Source organism: Pholcus phalangioides, unplaced genomic scaffold (assembly GCF_987345545.1).
Source record: "Pholcus phalangioides strain wild (caught in Gottingen) unplaced genomic scaffold, Ppha-v1.0 ptg000013l_1, whole genome shotgun sequence".
In the NCBI taxonomy this organism is placed as follows: Eukaryota; Metazoa; Arthropoda; class Arachnida; order Araneae; family Pholcidae; genus Pholcus; species Pholcus phalangioides.
The window spans coordinates 26,343,271-26,366,999 of record NW_028301606.1 but is presented as its reverse complement, the minus strand read 5'-3'; the positions used below and the strand labels follow the sequence as shown (position 1 = coordinate 26,366,999).

General features: G+C 34.5%; 1 protein-coding gene across 1 annotated transcript in view; it reads left to right on the top strand.

The window, feature by feature from the left end:
- The first annotated feature begins 638 nt into the window (after positions 1-638).
- Positions 639-23,729, top strand: part of LOC149078871 (corticotropin-releasing hormone receptor 1-like) — a 99,604-nt gene continuing 76,513 nt past the window's right edge. The window contains exon 1 of the mRNA XM_089241044.1: positions 639-1,021. Within this exon, the coding sequence (XP_089097170.1) occupies positions 853-1,021 (169 nt within the window). The 5' untranslated portion in view covers positions 639-852. The remainder of the gene's footprint in view (positions 1,022-23,729) is intronic.

The following is a 23,729-nucleotide window of genomic DNA, read 5'->3' as shown; positions in this document are numbered from 1 at the left end:
AATTGCTTGTAAGCGAAGCGGTTAATTATTTTATTTTTGTACTCTGTTAAGCCAATAGAGAACGGTAACTTTCCTAATGAAAAGTGAAAATCATAGATATTGTGGTCATTGTAATTAAATACAATTTTCATTTCATCTTTGCGTCTGAATTATTGCAGAAGCTTTATTAATATTGTTCCTTCATCAGTTTTCATTGTAAAACCATATAAAAATGTTGTAAAATGGCAAAAAATTAAATAATTCTTGAATAATTGGATATTGTGCGCTGGAATCGTTGATATCCAATAAGCGGGGCCGACTGTATACAATGTATACTCATATGTGTGTGCTCTAACACTACCTAGCGACGGATTTTCTACTATTTTTTCATTTCATAAATGACAAGCGTATCATTAGAATTACCTGTGGTTCAAATTTTGTCTCATTTGGAGCAATAGAACACGCTCTAGATCTCTCTGGTAGGGGGGAACTTATTTCTCGCTCACCCTGTATATAACTTCATACGTATGTCGTATAATGACCGTTGAACTTGAAATACCTGATTTACAGCAGGAAATGACAAAAACTGTAATTTTTAGCGTCGCGAGAGGGCGCTCTCGTAGACGCTCGCGGAGTGTGAGTTCACTCGAGTAACTCCTAAATAAAACGGACTACGGGAAAGGTAGCAAATTCATAAGAGAGAAACTCTTTTGAGAAGTCTGAGCAAAAAAAAAAAAAAAAACTCAAGGAAAACTTTACAAATCAAGTGAGTTAGTTTTTTTTTCAAGTTGGAGAAAATGCGCCGCTGTTCAATTTTCCGAGAGATTTTCCTGAATGATTCAGAGAGAAAATAAGAACTAATATTATTCCACGATGATGCTTATCAATAACGAGAAACTGGTCACTGGACAATATAATTACAATCACAATAATGATGATAATTTCGAACTCGATATCCAGTCGAATATAATGACCGTCACTGTCCCGAAGAGTGAAACAGAATGTATGGAAGCATACAAGAATCGATCTTCAATTTCTATTGGTGAGTCTATTTGTTTGTTGCTTTACCTGTTGCTTTGAGAATGAATGCAAATTACTTCCCTTCTAATAAGGAAGCTAACGGAGCTCATACCTTATAGGGTTGTAAAAAGCGCCTTGAGGTAAAAATCTCGCTTTCACATTATGATGTGATTCTTATGCTATAAAATATTCGAACTTTACTGTACTTTCGTGCTGGAAAATTTCACGCAAAAAAATATAAAGATAATTTTGAATGCCGGAATTCACGAAAAAAACCCACATTAATATTTTTTGATATAATCAGTATATTTGCATTTAGTTTTAACATTTAGACTTTTTTCATGTTTAATATATTCATGTTTGAACTCAGAAAAATGTTTACTAAAAGTGGAGGGACAATTCTATAAAAAAAACTAAAAATTCTGATTAAAATTGATCAAGAATTCTGATTAAAATTGATCAAGAATTCTGATAAAAATTTATCGAAAATTCTGATAAAAATTTATCGAAAATTCTGATAAAAATTTATCGAAAATTCTGATAAAAATTGATCAGACGTTTTGATTAAAATTGACCAAGAGTTCTCATTAAAACTGATCAAAAGTTCTCATTAAAATTCGTCAGGAGTCTTGATTAAAATTAATCAGAAGTTTTGATAAAAATAGATTAATATTGATCAAAAATTGATAAAAAGTTGACAATTTGGTATAAAATTCAAATTAAATTTTTAATCAAAATTTGATCAAATACTCTGATCAATCAATTCAGTAAATGCTTCTTATTGTTAAAAAATTAGTGTAGATTTTATTATAATACATTAAACAATAAAGTTACTGATAAGCAATAATTATATTCCCTTAAAAAACTAATTTCTATCAGTACAAATCTTCTTAAAATCAAACTTTTTAAAAAAATCAATTACTATCAAAAAAACAAAAATTTTCATTGAATTGGATGAGGACGTTTCATTCAGAATCATGATCTTGTTACATGAAGTTAAAAGAAATAAAGATATCTTACATGTGTCTATATTTATTATTTACTTAAAATTTTTTTACCACAGAGAACACGCATAGATCTGTTCACAGGCGTGTACTGAATATGATATTTGTTTTAACTTTATCTTGATTTTGTTGGTTCAAAATTAAAAAAAAATCTTAAATTTTGTAATACAGTAAAACCTCGCTAAGTCGTCACCTCAAGTTATTGAAAAATTATGACGGCGTAAGCGGAGTGCTGTCAGTTTTAATGTGCAATGTTGTGAAAATCGTATAAATTTAAAGTAATGTGGCATTTATTTAAGTATGAATCAAAATAACAATATTAATAAAATTTATCGATTGCGAAAGAAAAAATAATAGCAATTTTTTAACTTTTTTTTAAAATCTCTTATTACTTAAATTATTGTGGTAAAATGTACTGTACACTTTGATTTACACTAGTAATTTTTAATTTAGACTAACAGTTGCTCTGTTAGTCTAAAGCTATAAGTAGCTTTTCTTCATAATAGAACTCTCTATTGCACATTCATTTTACATATACATCAAATTTAAAATTTTAGTGTTTTAATTCTTCATCAGTAAGTAGTTTATGATACAACAGCAAGGTAATCTCGAACACTTTTGACTTGAGGTGGGGGCTGTGGGCAGGAAAAAGTGAACAGAAGACCTCAACTTGGGAAAGAATGTCTAATTTTTTTCAACAAAGATATTTTGTTTAAATTTCAAGCCCTAAATTAGTAGAGCCAATGCAGAAGTGAGATCTAATCGAACAGTTCCCAACGTTCCAAAAAACTTAGTCGGCAAATGAATTTCCCCAGCGTAACTTTCGTTACTTGAACTGTTCCGTTTTGGTATATAAGGCTTTTATAGTGACTTTTAAGCATATGGCAATGCTGTTAACAAGCTATTTTTTTTAAAAGGAAGCCATTGAAATTACCTGTTCCTTTCTCTCAAACTTTTACATGATGACGAGTTAAGCGAAATTAGCGACGAGTAAACGAGGATTTAATAACATTGTTGTCTATGAGAGCTGGAAGGGCCTGAAGAAAAAATGACGACTTAACCGGAGTGACGACTTATTAGGGTGACGACTTAACGAGGTTTTACTGTATTTACAAAAAAACAATAAAATGCCTTTGAATGTCTAATAATCAAAATATTTCGATTAAGAATTGATTGCGATTTTTATTAGAAATGAACTTGAATCCTTATAGAAAAAAAACTAATTTAAAAGAAATTGATAATTTGGATTGGAAAAAAAAGGTAATTGAAAACGAATTATTAACTCTGATTGGGGAAAAAACTAATTGAAAAGAAATTGGTAATTCTGACTGGAAAAAAAATTATCTGAAATAAATTGTGATAATTCAAATTGGGGGAGGGGTATTATTAACTGAAAAGAAATTGATGACTGTGTGATTGGAAAAATGTAATTTAAAAATTTTGTTTAAAAAAACTGGTTGAAAACTGAAAAAAAAATGATGGAAAATTCTGAGAAATTGATTTAAAAAATTAATCACAAATAATGATAAAAAGTTGCTGAATATTCCAGTAAAAAAATTGCTAAAAACAAATTTGAAATTCTGATGAAGAAACTTATTGAAAACATGGTTGAAAATTCTTATAGACAACTAATGAAAAATTAATTGAAAAGCAGATGAAAATTCTGATGAAAAGCAGATGAAAATTCTGATGAAAAGCAGATGAAAATTCTGATGAAAAGCAGATGAAAATTCTGATGAAAAGTTAATTGAAAAGCAGATGAAAATTCTGATGAAAAGTTAATTGAAAAGCAGATGAAAATTCTGATGAAAAGTTAATTGAAAAGCAGATGAAAATTCTGATGAAAAGTTAATTGAAAAGCAGATGAAAATTCTGATGAAAAGTTAATTGAAAAGCAGATGAAAATTCTGATGAAAAGTTAATTGAAAAGCAGATGAAAATTCTGATGAAAAGTTAATTGAAAAGCAGATGAAAATTCTGATGAAAAGTTAATTGAAAAGCAGATGAAAATTCTGATGAAAAGTTAATTGAAAAGCAGATGAAAATTCTGATGAAAAGTTAATTGAAAAGCAGATGAAAATTAATTAATAGGCCGATGAAAATTCTGACGAAAAACTATTTCAAAAGAGAATGGAAATTCTGATGGAAATCTAATGAAGAACAAATTGAAAATTCTGATGAAAAATTGATATCGACATAAAAAAGGCGAATGAAATGGTATAAAATCCAACACGTTCCCCTTTAAAACTACAATTCCGCCCAAAAACGGAAAAACGGATTAGAATTCCCAAGACGACACGAAGAAGAAAATATTCCTCTTAAGATAATAAAAGTAAAAAAAAAGCACCAAAACTACAAATAAAATGTTAAAAAAAAAAAAAAATGAGAATCGGGGATTATTGAGAATAATCCCGAACTCATGACGGTAATCCCAGGAGTAAGAACTTACTCCGAAAATGTAAGTTTCGTCAGAAAAAATACCATTATAGTTATTTCATAGTGTAAACACTGTTATAATTCCCACAAACTGTATATACTTCGAAAAATAGATAAAGGACAAGAAGTGATGAAATTTTCGGAAATAGTTCTAGAACATGGAAAAATTCCATTTTTCGTACGTTATTGATTTCGTCATCGCTAATTGCAAAGTATCGAAAGAGAACTTCTGTGACGTTAGAAATATCGTGTCGATGACGTGAATTTATATGCCATTGGCTGATTTCCTGAAGTGACATACGCGTGTCACAATAGCTAAGTGGAAATATTCATGCACAACACACGTGATTTACGTAAACCCCCTCAGAAATTCACTCAACATTAGCAAATTTCCGAGAAAACCTCACGCAAAAAAAATGAAAGAAATCGACATTTTTTTTCCGTAAACATTCGTTAATGACGTTCTCATTAACGAAAGTTGATTATTTTTAGCAAACAAATAAATAGATAAAAATAATAATAAACAAGAAGATATGGTCTGAGTTTTTCCTCTGCCATATTAGGAGAAAAAAAAGTTTTTTAAAGGGTTTCATTTTCTATAGATTAATTAATATTTTTGTAGGTAATTATTGTTTCTAATTCGTTTAAAGGATGAATGACGTTAGAAAAATTTAAATTGAATTACGCTTTTAAAAATTTAAATAATATTTTTTCAACTTTTTTTTCCCCCTCTTATAGAAATCGATGGCATATGATGGAATTTATGGAATTTTCCAAAAGAGTGTTGGGAATTTATTTCTATTTTTTACCCCGAGGGAATATTTCTCTCTGGTTTTTTTTCTCAGGAATGGAATTTCTTGGAATTTTTTATTCCGATGAGAAAAATTCTTAATTCCCATTTTTTTGGTTTAAAAACCAAAAAAATGGGGGGGGGGGGAAAGCTGAGAAAAAGAAAACTATTATCGATCCGAAATGTGTGTTAAATAAATAAAATTAACTGTAGAGCTATCATCACCTATCCTACAATGATGGATTCAAGTAATTTACGCCGGCATTTTAATTTCGCGTATTATATTGTTATTATAGGCAGTAGCTTTTTACAACGTTTTTATATATTCTTCTATTTTTTTCAATGATTTCTTCTAAACGTTTTGAGAGATTTTTGCCATTTCGTTGATAGTCTATACGTAGCAGGGGCAGCTCTTGAACAGGATTCGAAGGCGCGCCTGCCTAGAAAATTTTTTCATTAATTTATTTCTTTAAATGGATTTGAAGCAAAAATTGAGAAAGAAATATTTTGGGAAAATGCTAAGTTTATAAAAAAAAACGTGTCCCGTAGAATACTGTTCATATGGTCACCCCATAAACAGAATGGAGCGTGAGGGCAGTGCCGGCATGAAAGAGCCGAGGTAGTTAGAACATTGGAAGGGTTGTGGTTGTTGCACACACACAGGCCATCTTTCGAATTAGTATCTAATATTAGAATTTTCACAAAATTTGTAAAAAACGATTGCTGATAACAAGTGTTCTGAAATTGATTATTTAAGTTCAACCTTATTGATAAAGATATCGACAGTATATGCTAACGACCTTGCTAAGATATTGGTAATTCTCACTGCACAAATTATTTACATTAATGTTGCGTTGGTAGAGCATTATCACAGTTTCGTACCACACAGATGTACAGGTAATGTAAAAAGTTAATTCGATCAAATAAAAACAGTAGATTACCATAATCCAAGACTGGGTTTTGACGTGAGGGAGCCCTTTACAAAACAACATTTAGTGAGGTAAATGCAACTGGGGGACAAAGATATTTGATTTGTCGATGAATGTGTCAATTTTGGACCCCCAAAATAATGATACCTAGAGCGAATGCCCACTTGCCCATATGGAAATCATGATCAGTCATAATCCCAATAAAATGGGAAATTATTTCAGCAGCTCCCCCCCCCCCTTCCCCAGAATTTGTTTTAAGTAAATTGGTCAAAGCCTTCTTCAATTGTGCAGTTGCATTAAACGTAGGGTGAGATGTCCATTCCTCATGTCTATTTTTGTGTTTTTTTCCTGCACAGCTGTTGGCAGGGTATTTCCGGGACGTTTTGCATCTTACTTATTCATTCTACTTGCAACCCTATCTGACACGATGATTCATATCTCTCTGTGATTTTTCCGCTAAAAATAATTATTTGCTGACCCTTTATTGCGCGCTGTTGAACTATTTGAGTCGTGTGTATGATGGAATTACAATTTCATCTGTTCCAGTCGTAACAATGTTCGATCTTAATCATGCAATATTTTATTTGCAGTGGAGAAGCGACTTTTCATCTTCTATCGTCAATATCCGAGCTGCCCGTGAATGCTATTTTTTAACATCTCTCAATTTAAAATAGAGTTGCACCATAGAATTATCTCTTCAAACAACATTATCAACAACAACAATTATCTCTTATAACAACAATAAGTTTTCAATGGCAACTGACAACAATTTTTTTAAGACATCATCATCCAAGATTCCATCTGGCGCATTACTTTTTTAATGATTCTCTTTCTATTGTTCATGAAAGGTTTTTTGTTGGACGAGCGGTGGCTTACGCTTATCTGCCCCCCGGGTGCAAAGCTTCATGTGCCGCTATTAACCCTTAGCGTGCTCTATCATTCTGAGATGACTTGGATTTTTTTTTCCAAAGAAATTTTTTAACGTGAAGTTCTTAAAATGATGTACAGATGACATGTGTGTGTGTGTACGCCACCAGCGACTCAACACACACTCAATCACTATTTTGTTGGTGATTACCCAGATTCTCTGTATCACATCATTCTTCGATTGTATTATTTTATTATACAATGGACGAAACGGAACGTCAAGAGACTGAAATAATATTCCATATTAAAAGAGTGTATACACACACATAAAAGCATTAATCAGTGAAGGGACTATTTCTTGATTTCGTCGAAGACAGGTGTCCGTCTTGGATCATTCATTGGGCAGTGATACCTTGATTCGAACGCCTCGTGTTACGAACTTTTCGACTTACGAACGTGATTCCCGAACGAGTTATCTTCGTTAGAGGAGGTATCACTGAATTTGCGAAATATGAGTTTGATTGCCATCTATCTTTATCTTTCACAAAAGAAAACTGAATTTTTTTTTACGCCGCGTTCTGAGAGAGTAGATATTCTCCGACTATTCTAGCAGTCTAAGGGTTAAAGGTGCCTCTGGTGGATGGCTGACAGGGCTTTAGTTTAGTCACGGATGACTCAACACAGAAATTAGTCGGTCGTGCCCTGCTTCTCCCTGTGGTAAATCTGATCTTTTCAGTAAAAAGCCACACACAATCGTTTACCGAACAATAGCCTAGGTATAGACCGTCCGCCTGTGACCACACCACACCACACGACCCGCTTTTAAAGTAACTGTCCCGCATTTAGGTCTTGGATTATTTCACCATTCTTAGTTGCGCCAGATAACGACCCACGTTGCAGCTCTTATTGATGAGTCATCAAAAACATGCCCCCCCCCCCACACACAACCTGCAGCAGGGGCCCCTAGGCTAGGATCTTCAGTGGGCCCTTCCATAGTGAATTGCGCAAAAAAACAAAAAATTACCAGAATCGTCCCCGGCTGGAGCCCTGCCAACACTGTCCTTGTGGGGGGCGATGATCATTACTTACACTTATCCCGTAAACAGGGTCGTCGGAAGTATTTCGAACCTATGTGGGTGCTCGTCTAAAGCTTTCGTCCAAGTCTAATCAAAAACGTTTATAATGCAGTATATCGTGATTACGATGTAGAACAATAGTTCTTAATCTGAAATCCATGGACCCCCCCCCCCCGTATGAAATCCTTGAAGAGATTCCAGGAGGACCGTAAGCTTGGATGAGAAATCAATTAATTCGTCGTTTTTATATTTCTATATACCGAATATTACTTTGTGAAAGGGTCCGTGACCTTCATATTATTGGCAAAGTTGATTTTGTGAGTGCCACCTACCTGGCTAGAAATACCTGTGCTTATTAGTTTGTCTACTTACTCTGGAAAAATCATAGGCATATATCATTGTTATGAGGTTCCTCTCTCCACTTGACGCCTCCGGGCCGTACTTGGATGGATTTGCGAGTTAAGGCGGCACTGTTCGTGGAGCAGAAATGTTTAAGATATCCCCTGACGTCTATAGAATTTTGAATTTTTTTTTCTTGTAATTTCTTCGAAAAATCTCAGAAATTCAGATTTAAATGTTCCAATCTGTGTTTTTATTTTGTATCTTTTTTCTTTTCTGGAAGGTCGTGTGAAGTAGGAGCCTTGTAAGGCCTTCCAAATGCAATGATAAATGAGCAAATAAATCCAGAAACATTCCATCCAACATAACGATATGAATAAGACGAAAAAAAAAATTACTCGCATCTATATATGGTTACGTGAATAAATTCCCCCGGTTATGACTAACATAAAATCGGTGTCGAAAATGATATGCTTCGGGGAGGAATCGATTTACAAATTCCGACCCAGACAAGAAATCTCTAAAGGAATTCTCATGGATTAGACCACAAGAGTTTGCTTCCCGTACGTGAGAGAACTTTCTATCACAGTCATTAGTTTTATAAGACGTCGAATTTTCTCGCAGCTTTTGAATGTTGTTATATTGCACGCATATTTGAAGAAGGTCAAAATTTTATATACTTCTCTCTCTCTCTCTCTCTCTGAGGATGTCTAGGAAGCAACCGAAAGGGAAATGAATAAAATTCTTCACTTTCCGGTTTTTAAATTAAAAAAAGAAGAAGAAGAATATATTCCGAGGAAATAACCCTTCCAGGGAATTCGCAATCGAGGAAAATTCTTTCGAACTTGACATATCAGACGGATATGGTGGGCAGTAAAAGAACGCCATAAGCACGTTCGGGTAAATTGGCTAGAAAGTACTACTATATGGCTTGCCAGACATCGTTTCATTGCGACCGAGCTCAAATAATAAAGAAAAAAAACAAACAAAGAAACTTTTGGTTGCTGCTGCCATCAAAGTTCAAAAATTCTTTGCCGTCAAGCCGTGTTATACTGGGTGTCCCATAAATCCGTAAATAGTTCAATAATTCATAAAAATGGAATTAGTTGGTATACAGATTCGAATATAATAGTTATTGTCACGAAGGGAGAGTTTTTAGGTGCGGAAAAAAAAAACTAAGTTACAATTTTTGACGACAGAGGGTGCTGCATGAATACAAATCACTGAAAATATGCAAATCAGAGTCCTATAAAATGCAGGGTTAATGATTTACAGCTCATTTCTGAGTTCTCCTGTTACTGGCGTTTACATTTGGTGTTAGTTTTCATTTCTATGTTGACAGTGTCGGATAAAGTACTACAGTATTTGTGAAGTTATTTCACCTCAGCCACGAATCGCCGGCTGAATCTTTCCGGATGTTTCGGACACAGAAAAGATTGAAGAAAGATTCAGGTTTAATCACTCCTGCCGGAATGGTTTACAACACCCTCTATCGACAAAAATGTAAATTATTTTTGTACGGGGAAAAAAAAATTCCCATTCTTGAGAATAATTTTTTTCTATAATACTGCATTCAAATACTTTAATTCCCTCAATTCTCCTATGAATTTTTTAACTATTCACGATTTTATAGGACATTCTACCATAATATAGTCCCTGTTATACAAATGTCAACTCTAATTATGCCTAATAACATGCCTGTTTTTAAAAAATCAGAATACTCTGGAAATTGCGATTGCTTTTTATAGAGTATGGTTGAAATCGGAGGTTGGAATGGGGGGAGGGGGTTGTTAAAGTTAGAGAGTATGTCTATTAAATCCTCATTTTCGGAAAAAGAAGGTTTCACTAGAATTGTGGTCATCGGTTCCCGCACGTTAAAAATTTTGTGATTTCACAATCTTGAGGCTAATATTGAAGCTGAGACTTGATTTATGTTTTCTTTCAACAGTTTAGCACGTCGTCCAGATTGCATTTCTGGACTTCAGTCACAGTTGCTGAAAATGTGTCTTGCACCACTCTGTCTTTTAACCCCTCTCAAATTTGTGTAGACTTCTCCAAGGTATTTCTAGAACGTGAACCAAACCTGAACCTACCTACTTCAAACCTTTAACCTACCTGAGTTGTCATCTGCGAGCTATCTGCGAAATGTATATACATACAAGTTGTATATATACGTTCCAAGGACGAAATATTCTATCTGCATTCATAGCATGGAAGTAGAGTACTCGTACGGCATATGAGAGTCCGGGGCAGAGATGAATTTTTCTCTCTTTCCTAAACATCACACAACCATTCGTTCACGCAGCCAGCTTTCCGTATATACATAGTACCTGAGCGTGTTCTGAGGGGTATTGTATGACACTAACTTATTTATATGTGTGTGGACACTACTACTATTAAACCGTACATAAGCCTCGTAAATATTCCTCTTGGGAATTTCTGAAGGATAGGTTTTGACCGGAACATGTTGTGTGTTGATGATGTCAGAGTTATTGGTGTTTCCATTATTGAGAAGTGCTGCCATCTGCCTTATATATTAGAAGTGAATGAGACAGATGCCATAATTTTCATGTACGTGTAAGTTCGTGGAGTACAGAAAAAACTGTGGTATGACATTCCTTGGTTTTGATCATGAGTTCTATTCACCAAGTCATATCAAGTCGATAACTTTCGGCACATAATCGCAATTGAATCTTGACCACGGCCCTCATAGTTGCATTTGTAAATTGTCGACAGTAGACCAGCTTGCATCTTGGCTAGCTTTTTCTTTTTCTTAAATATGATATTACAATGTATCGATTGGATTAGGCATCATCAGATAACCCAAAATTACCGAAGCAGGAGATGGGATTCAACCTACTTGATGTCACAGATAGTTTTTACCACGGATATCATCAAGTATAGGAATTGAAACATTGAGATTTGAAATACACTGCTTGACAAATACTAAGGAAGAGTGTGTTATTTTTCGTTACACCTAACGATAGACATCCTTCAAAAATAATGAAACTTTAGATGTTTTAATAGACATCCTGAAGTTTCTGTATTATGCAAAATAGGACAGATATTGCCACAAGGTGGAAAAAAATAAGCAAAAGAAAAAAAGATGCACCGATACAGCAATTGTAAACCAGTTACGAAAAGTGTTCGTTCTGCTGGAAACAAGGACGGATATGAGTTCGTTAGTATTAAGTGTGACCTCTTCGGACAATGCAAATTTGACATCTATTTTGCATGCTGCCCATCAAATTGGTGAGGAGAACGTGAGAGATTTTTCCTTCAAGGTGATTTTGGGTCCCTGTATGGTTCGAGGAGGGTTACGTCTTTGAGCGATATGATGAGGTATGACGAAAAATTGCACTATTCCTTAGTGTCTGCCGGATGCTGGGAGCATCACCATACCTCAATAGGATGAATATACAAATACAAATACAACGCCACAACAGGCAAAATGCCCAACGAGGTGGCTGAGAAAGAAAGAAAAGTGATGCCAACAATGGCGTTCCCAGGTGGTCACCCTCGCGCCCGATGCTGCTTAACTTCGGTGATCGGACGAGAACCGGTGTTTTCAGCATGGTATGGCCGTTGGCGAATATGCCAGACTAGTGAAAAAAAAAAAAAGAAACAGAAATTCGACTCCCCTGGCCTCCATAGCTACTGACCTTGATAACGATACTGGTACTCGCGAAATATCGAGAACCATTTCTCTGCGATTGAATAATATTGGCTTATATTCAAGGAAGTCTGTAAAATATATTCCGCTACGAGCAAATCATCGTCGGGAAAGATTTCGTTGGTTTAATGAGCATGTTCGTTGGGAACAGCAAAAGTGGTCCAGAGTCATGTTCTCTGACGAATCACGCTTCAGCATCTACAATGATTCTGGACACCAGCTACTGTGGAGAGAGAGCAGGGAACTCGTCCATCAGCAGAATGCACAGGAAATTGATCACTATGGCTAAAGAGTAATGGTGCGTTCGGATATCATGCACAATGGTAGAACACCGCTTTATATCTTTGATGGAGATATCGTAAAATCACAGTGGTATTGCACCGCTATTCTCCTGGGTAATGCCAGTATTTTCCGAGGTGTAGTTGGTACAGACTTCCTGTTCGTGGATGACAATTCCCGTCCGCATGGAGCAAATGAAGTATCCGACACACTAGCAAGTGAATATAATGAGCGCATGCCATGGCCTTCATATTCGCTGGACCTAAATTCCACTGAGCACGCCTGGCATGCACTCTTTACTCGAAGATATATATAAAACCCTCCTCGAACCATACAAGAACTCAAAACCTTCTTGGAGGGTGAATGGGACAAAATTCCTCTCCTCAACAATTGGTGGATAGCATGTACAACCGATGCCAAATGTGCATCAGTGTCCGAAGAGGTCACACTTCATACTACCGAACTCATATCTGTCCTCCAGGAGAACAAGCACTTTTCGTAACTGTTTACTATTGCTATAAGGATCATCTGTTTTTTATTTTGCCATTTGGTACGATATCTGTTTCATTTTGCATTATAAATTTACTCCATTATGTCTATGAAAAATGTGCCAAGTTTAATTTCTTTGAAGGAAGTCTATCGTTAAGTATGACGAAAAATAGCGCCATTCCTTAGGATTTGTCAAGCACTATATAATACTTTGGAAGATATACAAAAATTGTTATTTGTATGCGGTCCCTAATGTAAATTCAATATCGGAAAGGATAATTAAAGTGTCTATTATACCAGAAAAAAATCACTTCGTAACATTTGGACAAAAATTCACCGAGATACAAGCAGTTGAAATTCTCGATTTTTGCAAGTTTTAACTCTCAGCACTGAGGTGTTGCATGTTTTAACAAGAGGATTTTTTATTAAAAATGATTCAAAAACTTTTTTTGGTACAAAATGTGCCTAGATTTTGATTTTTGAAAAGGTTGCATGTTGTTGAAGTTAAAGTTTGGAAAAAAACAACAACCAGCAACTGAAACCCTAAAAGCTCTCGTTAAATTCCAAAAAAATTCTAAAATTCGAAAAAAGTCCTAAAAAGAATAGGAAATTTTTAAATGTTCCTTAAAGGCGGGGTATATTTCCCATAAGAAAGCATGGGAAGCCAAGATCGTGTACCACTTCCCCTTAAACACGTCACTTGATATCCTTGTGTTTGATGTTGCTGCCGTCGAGGCGGCTCTATACTCCCTCCAGCAGTAATATAAACTCGATGAAAAAAACCCCGATAACACACCACAACAAGCATTTCGGAAAAGAAAACACAACAAACCCGGTTCCGCAGAGACTCGTTAAAGAGAAGAGTTTGAAAAGGGATCAAAGGAAACAGCAAAGATAAAAAGATTGTCATATCCTCTCTGAAAAATATCGTTATAGAGGGAGTTGTAGTAGTGGAGGATGCCGTTGTATCGAGAGGAGTTAGGTTAAAGGCAATTTCAAAGTAGATACGTAAAATTGTCGTTGTTGAGGGAGTTATCGTTGTTGAGGGAGTTATCGTTGTTGAGGGAGTTATCGTTGTTGAGGGAGTTATCGTTGTTGAGGGAGTTATCGTTGTTGAGGGAGTTATCGTTGTTGAGGGAATTATCGTTGTATCGGGTATCGTTGTTGCGAGGTTTCTCAGTAAAAGATCCATAACTGTAGCTCTCACTTCATTCACAAGCTATTTGAGGTTCAGCAGGGTTTCTTAATCCTTTGTATTTCACAGACTCTTCATGTCATCAAGATGAAGGCCACGGGCCCCTGCAAAGAAAAATATTCAGCATGAATAAGTTTTGTTTTCTCATCGAAGTTCACGGACCTACTGACACCTTTTTGAGGCCACCCAAGGGGTCTGTTCTGGACCCCTGGCTAAGATCCTTACTGTGCAGGGAAACATTCCTTTTCAAATATCCCGTTTGTGTGAAAATGTACTTTGCAATACCCTGTGATATCAATATTTTTTTTTTTCATTGTTTTGAAGAAAATATAAAGATCGGAATTTCTAGTGAGACTCGAGGGTCTTCTTCTACATTAATCGGATTAAATTTAACAATTTTAATTAATAAATATCATTTCCTTAATTATTATGGGATTATGTCGATAATGTATTAGAAAGCTCTCTTGGAGGCGTGTTATGTTGATACCGTAATGACAACCGGGTATAATAATCTTCCTTATCCTATGTTTGTCCTTTGTCTTCGACAGAAGCTTGTGTGTTATCGAGGGGCGATAAGTACTTCATTTTAAGACTAACCGCACATATATCGCCTGACATTCGTTAATCGCAACAGTTTAAGCCAAAAATACACCGTGGCGTTCATGTCTTAACATCGGGGAAATTCCATCTAATCCCTGCTCGTTTACTAAGTAAATTCCCTCGGGAATGTGCAAGCGTACCACATGATGGAGGGAGGGAGGGAGGGGGGGGATGAGAAATCTGGAAAATTTGGTCATCCAACTACCCAACTGCCACGTAAATGTCAAAGTAGTCAGCATAGAAGCCCCATTAATTAAAACTTTTCGGCAGTTGGCCAATATTGGCATATCTGAAGTTATGCAATACTACTGAAATTTCAGAACATCATTAAATTGACCACATGTTATTTTCAGCTATTCGTTTTTTTTATGGAATTAACCGCTGATGCTATTTCGAAGAGTAATTATCCAAGGGGTGTCCAACCGGGTTGGACGAAATCTCCGAAAATGTAGATGCCTAGTCGGGCATTTAACTTGAAATAATGGATGACAATATACAAAGACAATAGCTTTGTCTTTAGGTCCAATAAAACATGAATATCAAACTTTTTCTAGGAAACTGCAGTTTTAGCGGTAAAATTCTGGAATGATTCCAATAGGCATCATTGGAAATTTTAATGTTATTTTTGAGTTTATATAAAATTATACAAGTTAAATATTTGGCTCCATGTGCATCATTCTCTGATCATATGAGAAATAGAAACCCGATATATTGGTATGATTCAAATACAAGTACTACAGAATCACAGGCAGTCAGAAATCAGAATGGCGCGTGCATATCAACAAAGAGAATGAATTTGAGCTTACACAATCAATCGCAATGGAACAGTAAACCCCTGAAATCTATTGGCAAAAAATGGAACTGCAATATGCAATGCCAATTGGGGTCATTTCTCACGAAGAGTGGGCTGTAAAAGCCAAAAGCGTCTGTGATTCCAATCGGAATCACCAAGTCAGAAAGGGTTTAGATCATAGTTTTCCGAACTCTTTGTCCCATCGCCCTCTTCATCATAATTTTTTTTTCTCTTACCACCCCCCCCCCAACTCAAGTGAATCCATAGGATTCTATGTTAAATCCAAGGCTTCTATCCCCCCCCCCCCCGCTTCCTGGACCATTCCATCGCCCACCAAGGGGCGATATTGCTGACTTTGAGAAATACTGGTTTATACCAAGTCACATAGGTGTCTTCGCTCAGAAGTACTAAGAATCCTCGATTTGTCCGATTTTTTGTACTCATGCGGTAACTGACTAATCGATACTTTATTCAAGTTGCTTTTAAGGATTACCATCATGGTAATCTTGAGTGAAAGAGCTTAATACGAGTAAAGTAAAGACCAAAAGATATGACAGACTTACATGCTCTTCTCATGCTGGACAAAGACCATAAACGCTCGGACTCGAAAAACAAGACACATTCGAGCCTCTAAAATGAAATATAGAAAAAAGACTTTGAACTTAGTAGCACAATTATTATCGGTCGAGTGACGTGGTGGGTAAGATGCTCGTCTACAACCGTAAAGGCTGTTGTCCCGGGTTCGAATCAGAGGAAGGATGTAGTTAAGATATTTTCCCTAACGAACTTGAGGCGACCACCGATAGACAGCGCTTTCAATTCCATCTCATTAATGGCAGTAAATAGCGATATGATTAGAGTTGGTGAAGTACTACTATATCACATTTCCACCTATATGACAGTTATTCCCATTTCTATCCTTATATTCACTTTATATTGGAATCAATCAAACGCTAATATAAATTGGTACATATGTAGTACGCATCAGAAATGCTCCAATATTTAGTTTATCCCCATTATCCATTGATTATAATCCTCGAATCTACAGAATTTAATCACCAGTTGATCCCCCATGGCGTTAATTTTATGCAACGGATAGACAGGTGATAATAATCACAGCTACAAATTACTAGTTACACGATCGTTGCACTGAAACACGCACGCAGCATGTGCTATATATACACAATGTGGAGGATACACACATACCTGCGCTCAACCCCTTCTCCATCCAACACTTATTAAACCGACAGCAGCTGCCGTATCAAGCTACACATTATCATCACGACATCTCACTCGCTCACCCAATCTCCATCAATCATTTCTCATGCTTTCATACATGCTAATCCCATATACGAGACGCCATCAGTCTTCGTCTCACTCGGTACCACGTCTTTTGGTATGATATTGATCCTGAAGACTGTTTCCAATTTTTACAATTTTCAATGTTTGGTGAATCTTCGTAAAAAAAGAAAATTTCATGAGATCATTAATGAGTTCTACATTCATATATCGACATCTAGTAAATAGGGCTGAACAAATCTCCGAAAATTTACATGCCTGGTCGTGTATTTAGATACTCGAATAAATATTTTGCATACCCGAAAAATATTACAACTGAATTTCCCTGAGTACATGTTTCATATTTATACTTTGCTATTATAAATTACCGCCTGGCAGTCGAGTGGTTAGGGAACTAGTTTCTCACTGTGCAGGTCTGTGTTCGAATCCCGGTTCGGGCATGGATGTCTACTAACAAATTCCCTCGACGGATCATGCTGATCCCTTGGGAATACGTGAAGATCACGTTATTAAAAACGCAGTTTTGAAACTGTTTCAATATTTCATCCAATCACCCAACATGAAATAATCAATTTATTAAATTACTTTTTAGAATTCTGGATTTCTATTGGAAAAATCTTCTTGAATGTGAAGATGTGTTGGTTCTCCATTAAAGCCGCGATCGTAAATGCTGTTCGGTGACTACTTGGCACCTCCTTTTGCATAAACTGTATATGTTACCGCCAAAGTCCAAACTGCGGCCACTTCGCGAATTTTTGGACAAAGTCCGATTTTCAAAAATAATTCGGTCTTGAGCAACCGATTCGCGAAGTGGCTAGAGATTGCTAGCCAAGGTTCCAACTCAGTGCATCAGAAATTAAAGGGGAATAGATGGTAAAGTTTATGTCAACATCATAAGTTCAGTTCAAAAGAGACTTCGCTCTTTTTTTTTCTTTTTTTTCTCCCTTAAAACATATACATTATATGCAGTTCAATGGACCAGTATACAAATTGCTAGAGAAGTGCGAGTGAATAAAAAAAGTCAAATGATGCAGGTCATAGATACGAATAACGGTTAAATGTGAATAATGTCGAATAGATGCGAATAATGTCAAAAATACAATTAGATATGAAAATATCGAAGCAAATACATACAAGAATATGAAAAGATGTGGATATACAGAAATGATTTGGGGAAAGTACATTTCACAAATTATTTACATGAGGGAAAGTATCCTTTCGAATTTTCCCATGTAAGGTGCCCAATTTGCTTGGGCCTCCTATATTTTCTCAAGAAGCCAGTGTCATAGTCAACAATTTCCCTCAGATGTTCGAATTGGGAACTAAACATTCGCTCGAATTGATCATTGTTTAATTTCTTAATGTATGTGAATATGTGAGGTATGTCCAAGTCTTGTCTGATGTTTATTCCACGAACAAACCAAGGGGCTCCAACAAATCTTCTGAGTACTTTGTTCTGCATAGTCTGTAGTTTTCTGATATTCGTTTTACAAGCATGCGCCCAAGCTGGTGAAGCATAGAGTAGAGTAGGTCTTATTATTGATTTAAAAAGAATAATTTTGTTCTTTAATGAAAGTTTTGCCTGTGGAAATGTGATGCGATTGAGCATACCCATAATTCTATTAGATTTGTTTATTACATGATCAATGTGTGAAGAGAAAGAAAGATTTTTATTGAGAATGTACTTGAATGACCCCCTAATACTATGTTTTTTTGTGCTTACAGAAAATAATTTAGCGTCAAACATAAAACATATTAACCGATATTTTGGCGCATAAAATTCACTCAGGTGTGCAGCATAAAAACAAATAATATATGGTACTGTAACACATTTTGTTCTTTTTCATGCTGCATACCAGTTTGAAACCAACAACTAACTTTTCTTGAAAAATTATAACGGATAGTTTACTTTTTATTTGATAGGTGGCGTCAGGGGGAGTGTTGCTCAAATTTTAGTAATCAAGATTTTTTCAGATATTTTTGTGTAAAAGACAAATGCGCATAAATATTTTCTACATTTCCAGAATCAATCCCACAATTTTTATCGCTTTCGGAGTATTGTACAGCTTTATCTGTTTCAGACTGGGGTCACAAATGCGTGGGTTGTTTTTCCTTACTGTACAATTTGTTCCTTAGGGAGTTAAGTTCTGACATAAAGGATTGCGCTAGTTTTGTGTTAGAAATATGGTGGATATGAACTTTGCGGGCCTTCATCAGAGGGCAGCACTTGAAGTTGAACTTTCAGGAATTTTTTAAGATGAATTCCAGGAGAAAGCGCCTGCGGGAAAAGTGATTTATCACATAAAATTTGGCAATAAAATTCTAATTTTTTTTATGTGAAATATGAATATAGCCTGCATCACCTTGGCTGAAAAAAATTGGACGAAGTAATATATATATTTTTTTCACAAAAAAATAAATAAAAAATTGAAAATTTAAAAAAAAGATTTACTGACATTTACGTTTTTAATGCATTTTTTGAGTACAAAAAAATGCCAAAACATTTCGAAAATAACAAAAAATCGAATTCTCGGGTCTGAAAGGGATATACTATGTCACATATTATGTCATTTTTGTTTTGGAAAAATATATTTTTAAGTTTTTATGCCGAATTCTAAGAAATCTTTTCTTCCGTGAATAGCATTGGTATATGCTTTTTTTAACGGAAGTGAGGTTTTTAGATTTTTAGAAAGTCCAGTTGCAGTATATAAGTGCCAGTGCCTAAGTAGCGTGGTGGTAAGATGCTCGTCTATTATAGTGAAGGTTGATATTCTCGAACCGGAGGAAGAATGAAGATATTTTCCCTATCGAACTTGAGGTGATCACCGGTATATGACAGTAAATTTCGTACAGTGATGTGACCGGAGCTGGTGTGTGGTGAAGTAGTATATAAGCATAGACTTAAGATATTAGTATTTAAGATATTAGCATTATTACTCTGTGTATATAAGTTCCCCTGCTCACCGAGATTTCATGAATGTGTGTAAGAACACTTACATCACATTGTCGATGAAGATATTAAAAAACGAAAGTGTTTAAATTTTCTGTTATTTTTCATATGATGTCGTCGGCATTTGATCGAAAAAAATACGTGCTCGGTCGAATTCTTTTGCGTGCCCCGGGAATGCTGGTCAATAGATTTGCCCTGTCCTGCTAGTAATGGTATTTCAATCATTGTAAATAGTAATACGTGATTCCCATAACATCAGAACTACGTGCCTTCAGGCATCAACTATATCATTCATCTGCAATGAAAACAAAAATGTCCGCGAGACTTGAAACTTTAATTCATTTCAGTGAAGAGAATTCTGTTCCTTTCACATTCAATCGAAACACATTCTCTCCTTATATTCCTGGAAAAATAACTTCGATAAGAAAATTCTTTGTTAGACGGAAATTTTCAGTTTAATCAAAAGGTTGAATAGAGGGAATTGTTCTCTGTTCTTGGCGGAACAAAGAGCAGCGACCCTTCGTTCATGAAATTTCAGTTTTGCCATGGAAGAATGCAATCTCTCTTCAACTGAAGTCATTCATGGTGGCATGATCCTTGAGCTCACGTCTGAAACTCGCATTCTTCAAATTGATAATTATTCTATTTCATGAGACAAAAACTATTCGTAACCAACGTCCTACAGAAAGTGAACGTCTCCTTACTCTTTTGAGTCGGAATTTTCTCACGTTTCCGGAGGCTGGCGGATGAAACTTAACGTCAGAGATGACCCAATTTATTCGGTAATAACTTGCTTATAATTATATCGTAAAGACAACTGTATTAAAGAAATCTGCTTCTACGGTTTGTAACCACCTCCATATCCTTAGAGAACTCGGTGCGAAAGTAGAATTGACATTACTTGCTGAGTGTCAGATTCACAGCATCCTATACGCTATTCGCTCCCACCTTCTATCCTATCGAACTATATCCTATCCGTCTACAGTTTGTCGTATTCTGAGAGTTTGGTGTTGTAAAGCAAATTACCCAGCACACTAAATAATCTCTATAGTTTCAGAACCTTGTTACTTCACACTCGGATCCGCATTCCCGATTCGTCCTATAAAAAGAGGTCCAGCCCATCAAAATGAATACGGCAAAAACGTACAAATAACGCTCGACAGGATAAATAGTGGGTGCGAATTTCCTTCATTTCACGAGAGAACTGGGCACCTAGCGTTCGACAGGGTGCATAGTGGGTGTGCATTGCACGACAGAACTGTAGATCTAACGTTCGACAGAAAGGATTGTGGGTGCAAGTTAACTACAGAATACGACAGAACTGTAACGCTCGACAGGATTAGTGATATCTCGTCTAATGAAGATAATTCGTTCCAGTATCATGTTCACCGAAACGTATTTTTCCGTAGGTTTCTGTGGAAAAGCGTTAAATTTGCTCCATGTAGGGCCCAAATTTTAAAGATAACGTTTATAAAACACCAAGGAAAGAAAAAAAAACTGATCGAAAGCTAAAAAATGAACTGCTTCAAAATTGGATAAATGAGAATTTAGAGGAATATGAGATACTGAAGCTGGTCAGTTCCGGTGATTATGCATAGTACCCAAGAGTCATTGATAAATTTAATAATTACTAAATAATTATCACTTTCTAAAATTTGTTATCATTATATCGGGGTCCGACTATATATTCATCACACATACCCGTTCGGAATTTTTTTCATATTCATCAAATTCACCAATTACACTAGGGTATCATGCATAATCACAGGTAAAGGCAATAAATTTTAAGTATTCATCAAATCTACCAACGACGCTTCTGTATTATGCATAATCTCAGGCAAAGCAATTTTTTTTAGTATTTATCAAATTTATCGACGACGCTTGGGTATTACGCATATTTGCCGGTAGAAGTGATAAATTTACCAAACTTACCAAGACGATTGGTAAGTATGCATATAATAACCAGTTATTATCTATAATAACCTATTTATCACATTTATCGTAACGTATATAAAAATCTAGAAATAAAATATATCTAGAAATAAAAAATGCACATGCACCAGGTTGCATTTTTTTTCTATTAAAAAATGAAATTGATTCTTAAAACTTTTGGGAATGAAATAATTTGAAGCAGTCCAATACAAATAGAATTCGTGAATATAATGGCGAAATATTTTCCCCCCACGGACGAATATGTTTTCGAGATTTCCTTATTTCGGGTGAAGAAACCATCGAGAATCGAAGTATTTGTGGAATCGCTATCAATTTCGAAAGTTCGGGAAACTTTAATATCGAGGTTTTTTTAAGAATTCGTAAACTTTTGACAGCTTTGGTAAACTGAAATGTTTTTGAGAATCGATTAGAAAATAGGTATTTTAGAAAATTTCTATGCATTGGGCCGATATTTATAGAATAGAATAGATACGTCCCAATAGAATATTTGAGTTTTTACAAAAAAAAATGTTTAAATGGCTAAGAATGTCTAATGCTAAATAACAGAAATACTGTAGGTGCCAAATATTTTACGATATTTTGGCACTAAGAATATCAAATAATTTTTGATGCTGTGTTTCCCCAATGGAAGTGCCCCGGCATTATCAATGCCCAAATAATTGAAGCATTTTATTCGGTAGTTCCGAAACTATTTCTTTCATTAGTTCTGAAATAATTTTTCATTAATAGCAAGTTTGCATTCATTCTGAAAAATTACTTTTTTATTAATTTTGAAATTTTTTTTAATAATTCTAAAAAATTTTTTTTTTAATAATTCTGAAAATTTTTTTTTTTGCTAATTCCGAAACTATTTTTTTAATGAATTCTCAAACTATTTTCATAGTGAATTCCAAAATCATTTGTTTCACTAATTCTGAAATGAATTCTTTCATTAATTCTGAAATGAATTCTTTCATTAATTCTGAAATGAATTCTTTCATTAATTCTGAAATGAATTCTTTCATTAATTCTGAAATGAATTCTTTCATATATCAAAATTATTTTTCATTAATTCTGAAATTACTTCATTCAGAAATTCTGAAATTACTTCATTCAGAAATTCTAAAATTATTTCATTCAGAAATTGTGAAATGAATTCTTTCATTAATTCTGAAATGAATTCTTTCATTAATTCTGAAATGAATTCTTCCATTAATTCTGAAATGAATTCTTTCATTAATTCTGAAATGAATTCTTTCATTAATTCTGAAATGAATTCTTTCATTAATTCTGAAATGAATTCTTTCATATATCAAAATTATTTTTCATTAATTCTGAAATGAATTCTTTCATATATCAAAATTATTTTTCATTAATTCTGAAATTACTTCATTCAGAAATTCTGAAATTACTTCATTCAGAAATTCTAAAATTATTTCATTCAGAAATTGTGAAATGAATTCTTTCATTAATTCTGAAATGAATTCTTTCATTAATTCTGAAATGAATTCTTTCATATATCAAAATTATTTTTCATTAATTCTGAAATTACTTCATTCAGAAATTCTGAAATTACTTCATTCAGAAATTCTAAAATTATTTCATTCAGAAATTGTGAAATGTATTCTTTCATTCAGAAATTGTGAAATGAATTCTTTCATTCAGAAATTGTGAAATGAATTCTTTCATTCAGAAATTGTGAAATGTATTCTTTCATTCAGAAATTGTGAAATGAATTCTTTCATTAATTCTGAAATGATTTCTTTCATTAATTCTGAAATGATGTCTTTCATTAATTCTGAAATGATTTCTTTCATTAATTCTGAAATGACTTCTTTCATTAATTCTGAAATGATTTCTTTCATCAATTTGAAATGGATTTTTTCATCAATTTGAAATGGATTTTTTCATCAATTTGAAATGGATTTTTTCTTCAATTTGAAATTATTTCTTTCATTAATTCTGAATTTTCATCCATTCCAAAATTATTTTTCATTAATTCTGAAATTACTTCATTCAGAAATTCTAAAATTATTTCATTCAGAAATTGTGAAATGATTTCTTTCATTAAGTCTGAAA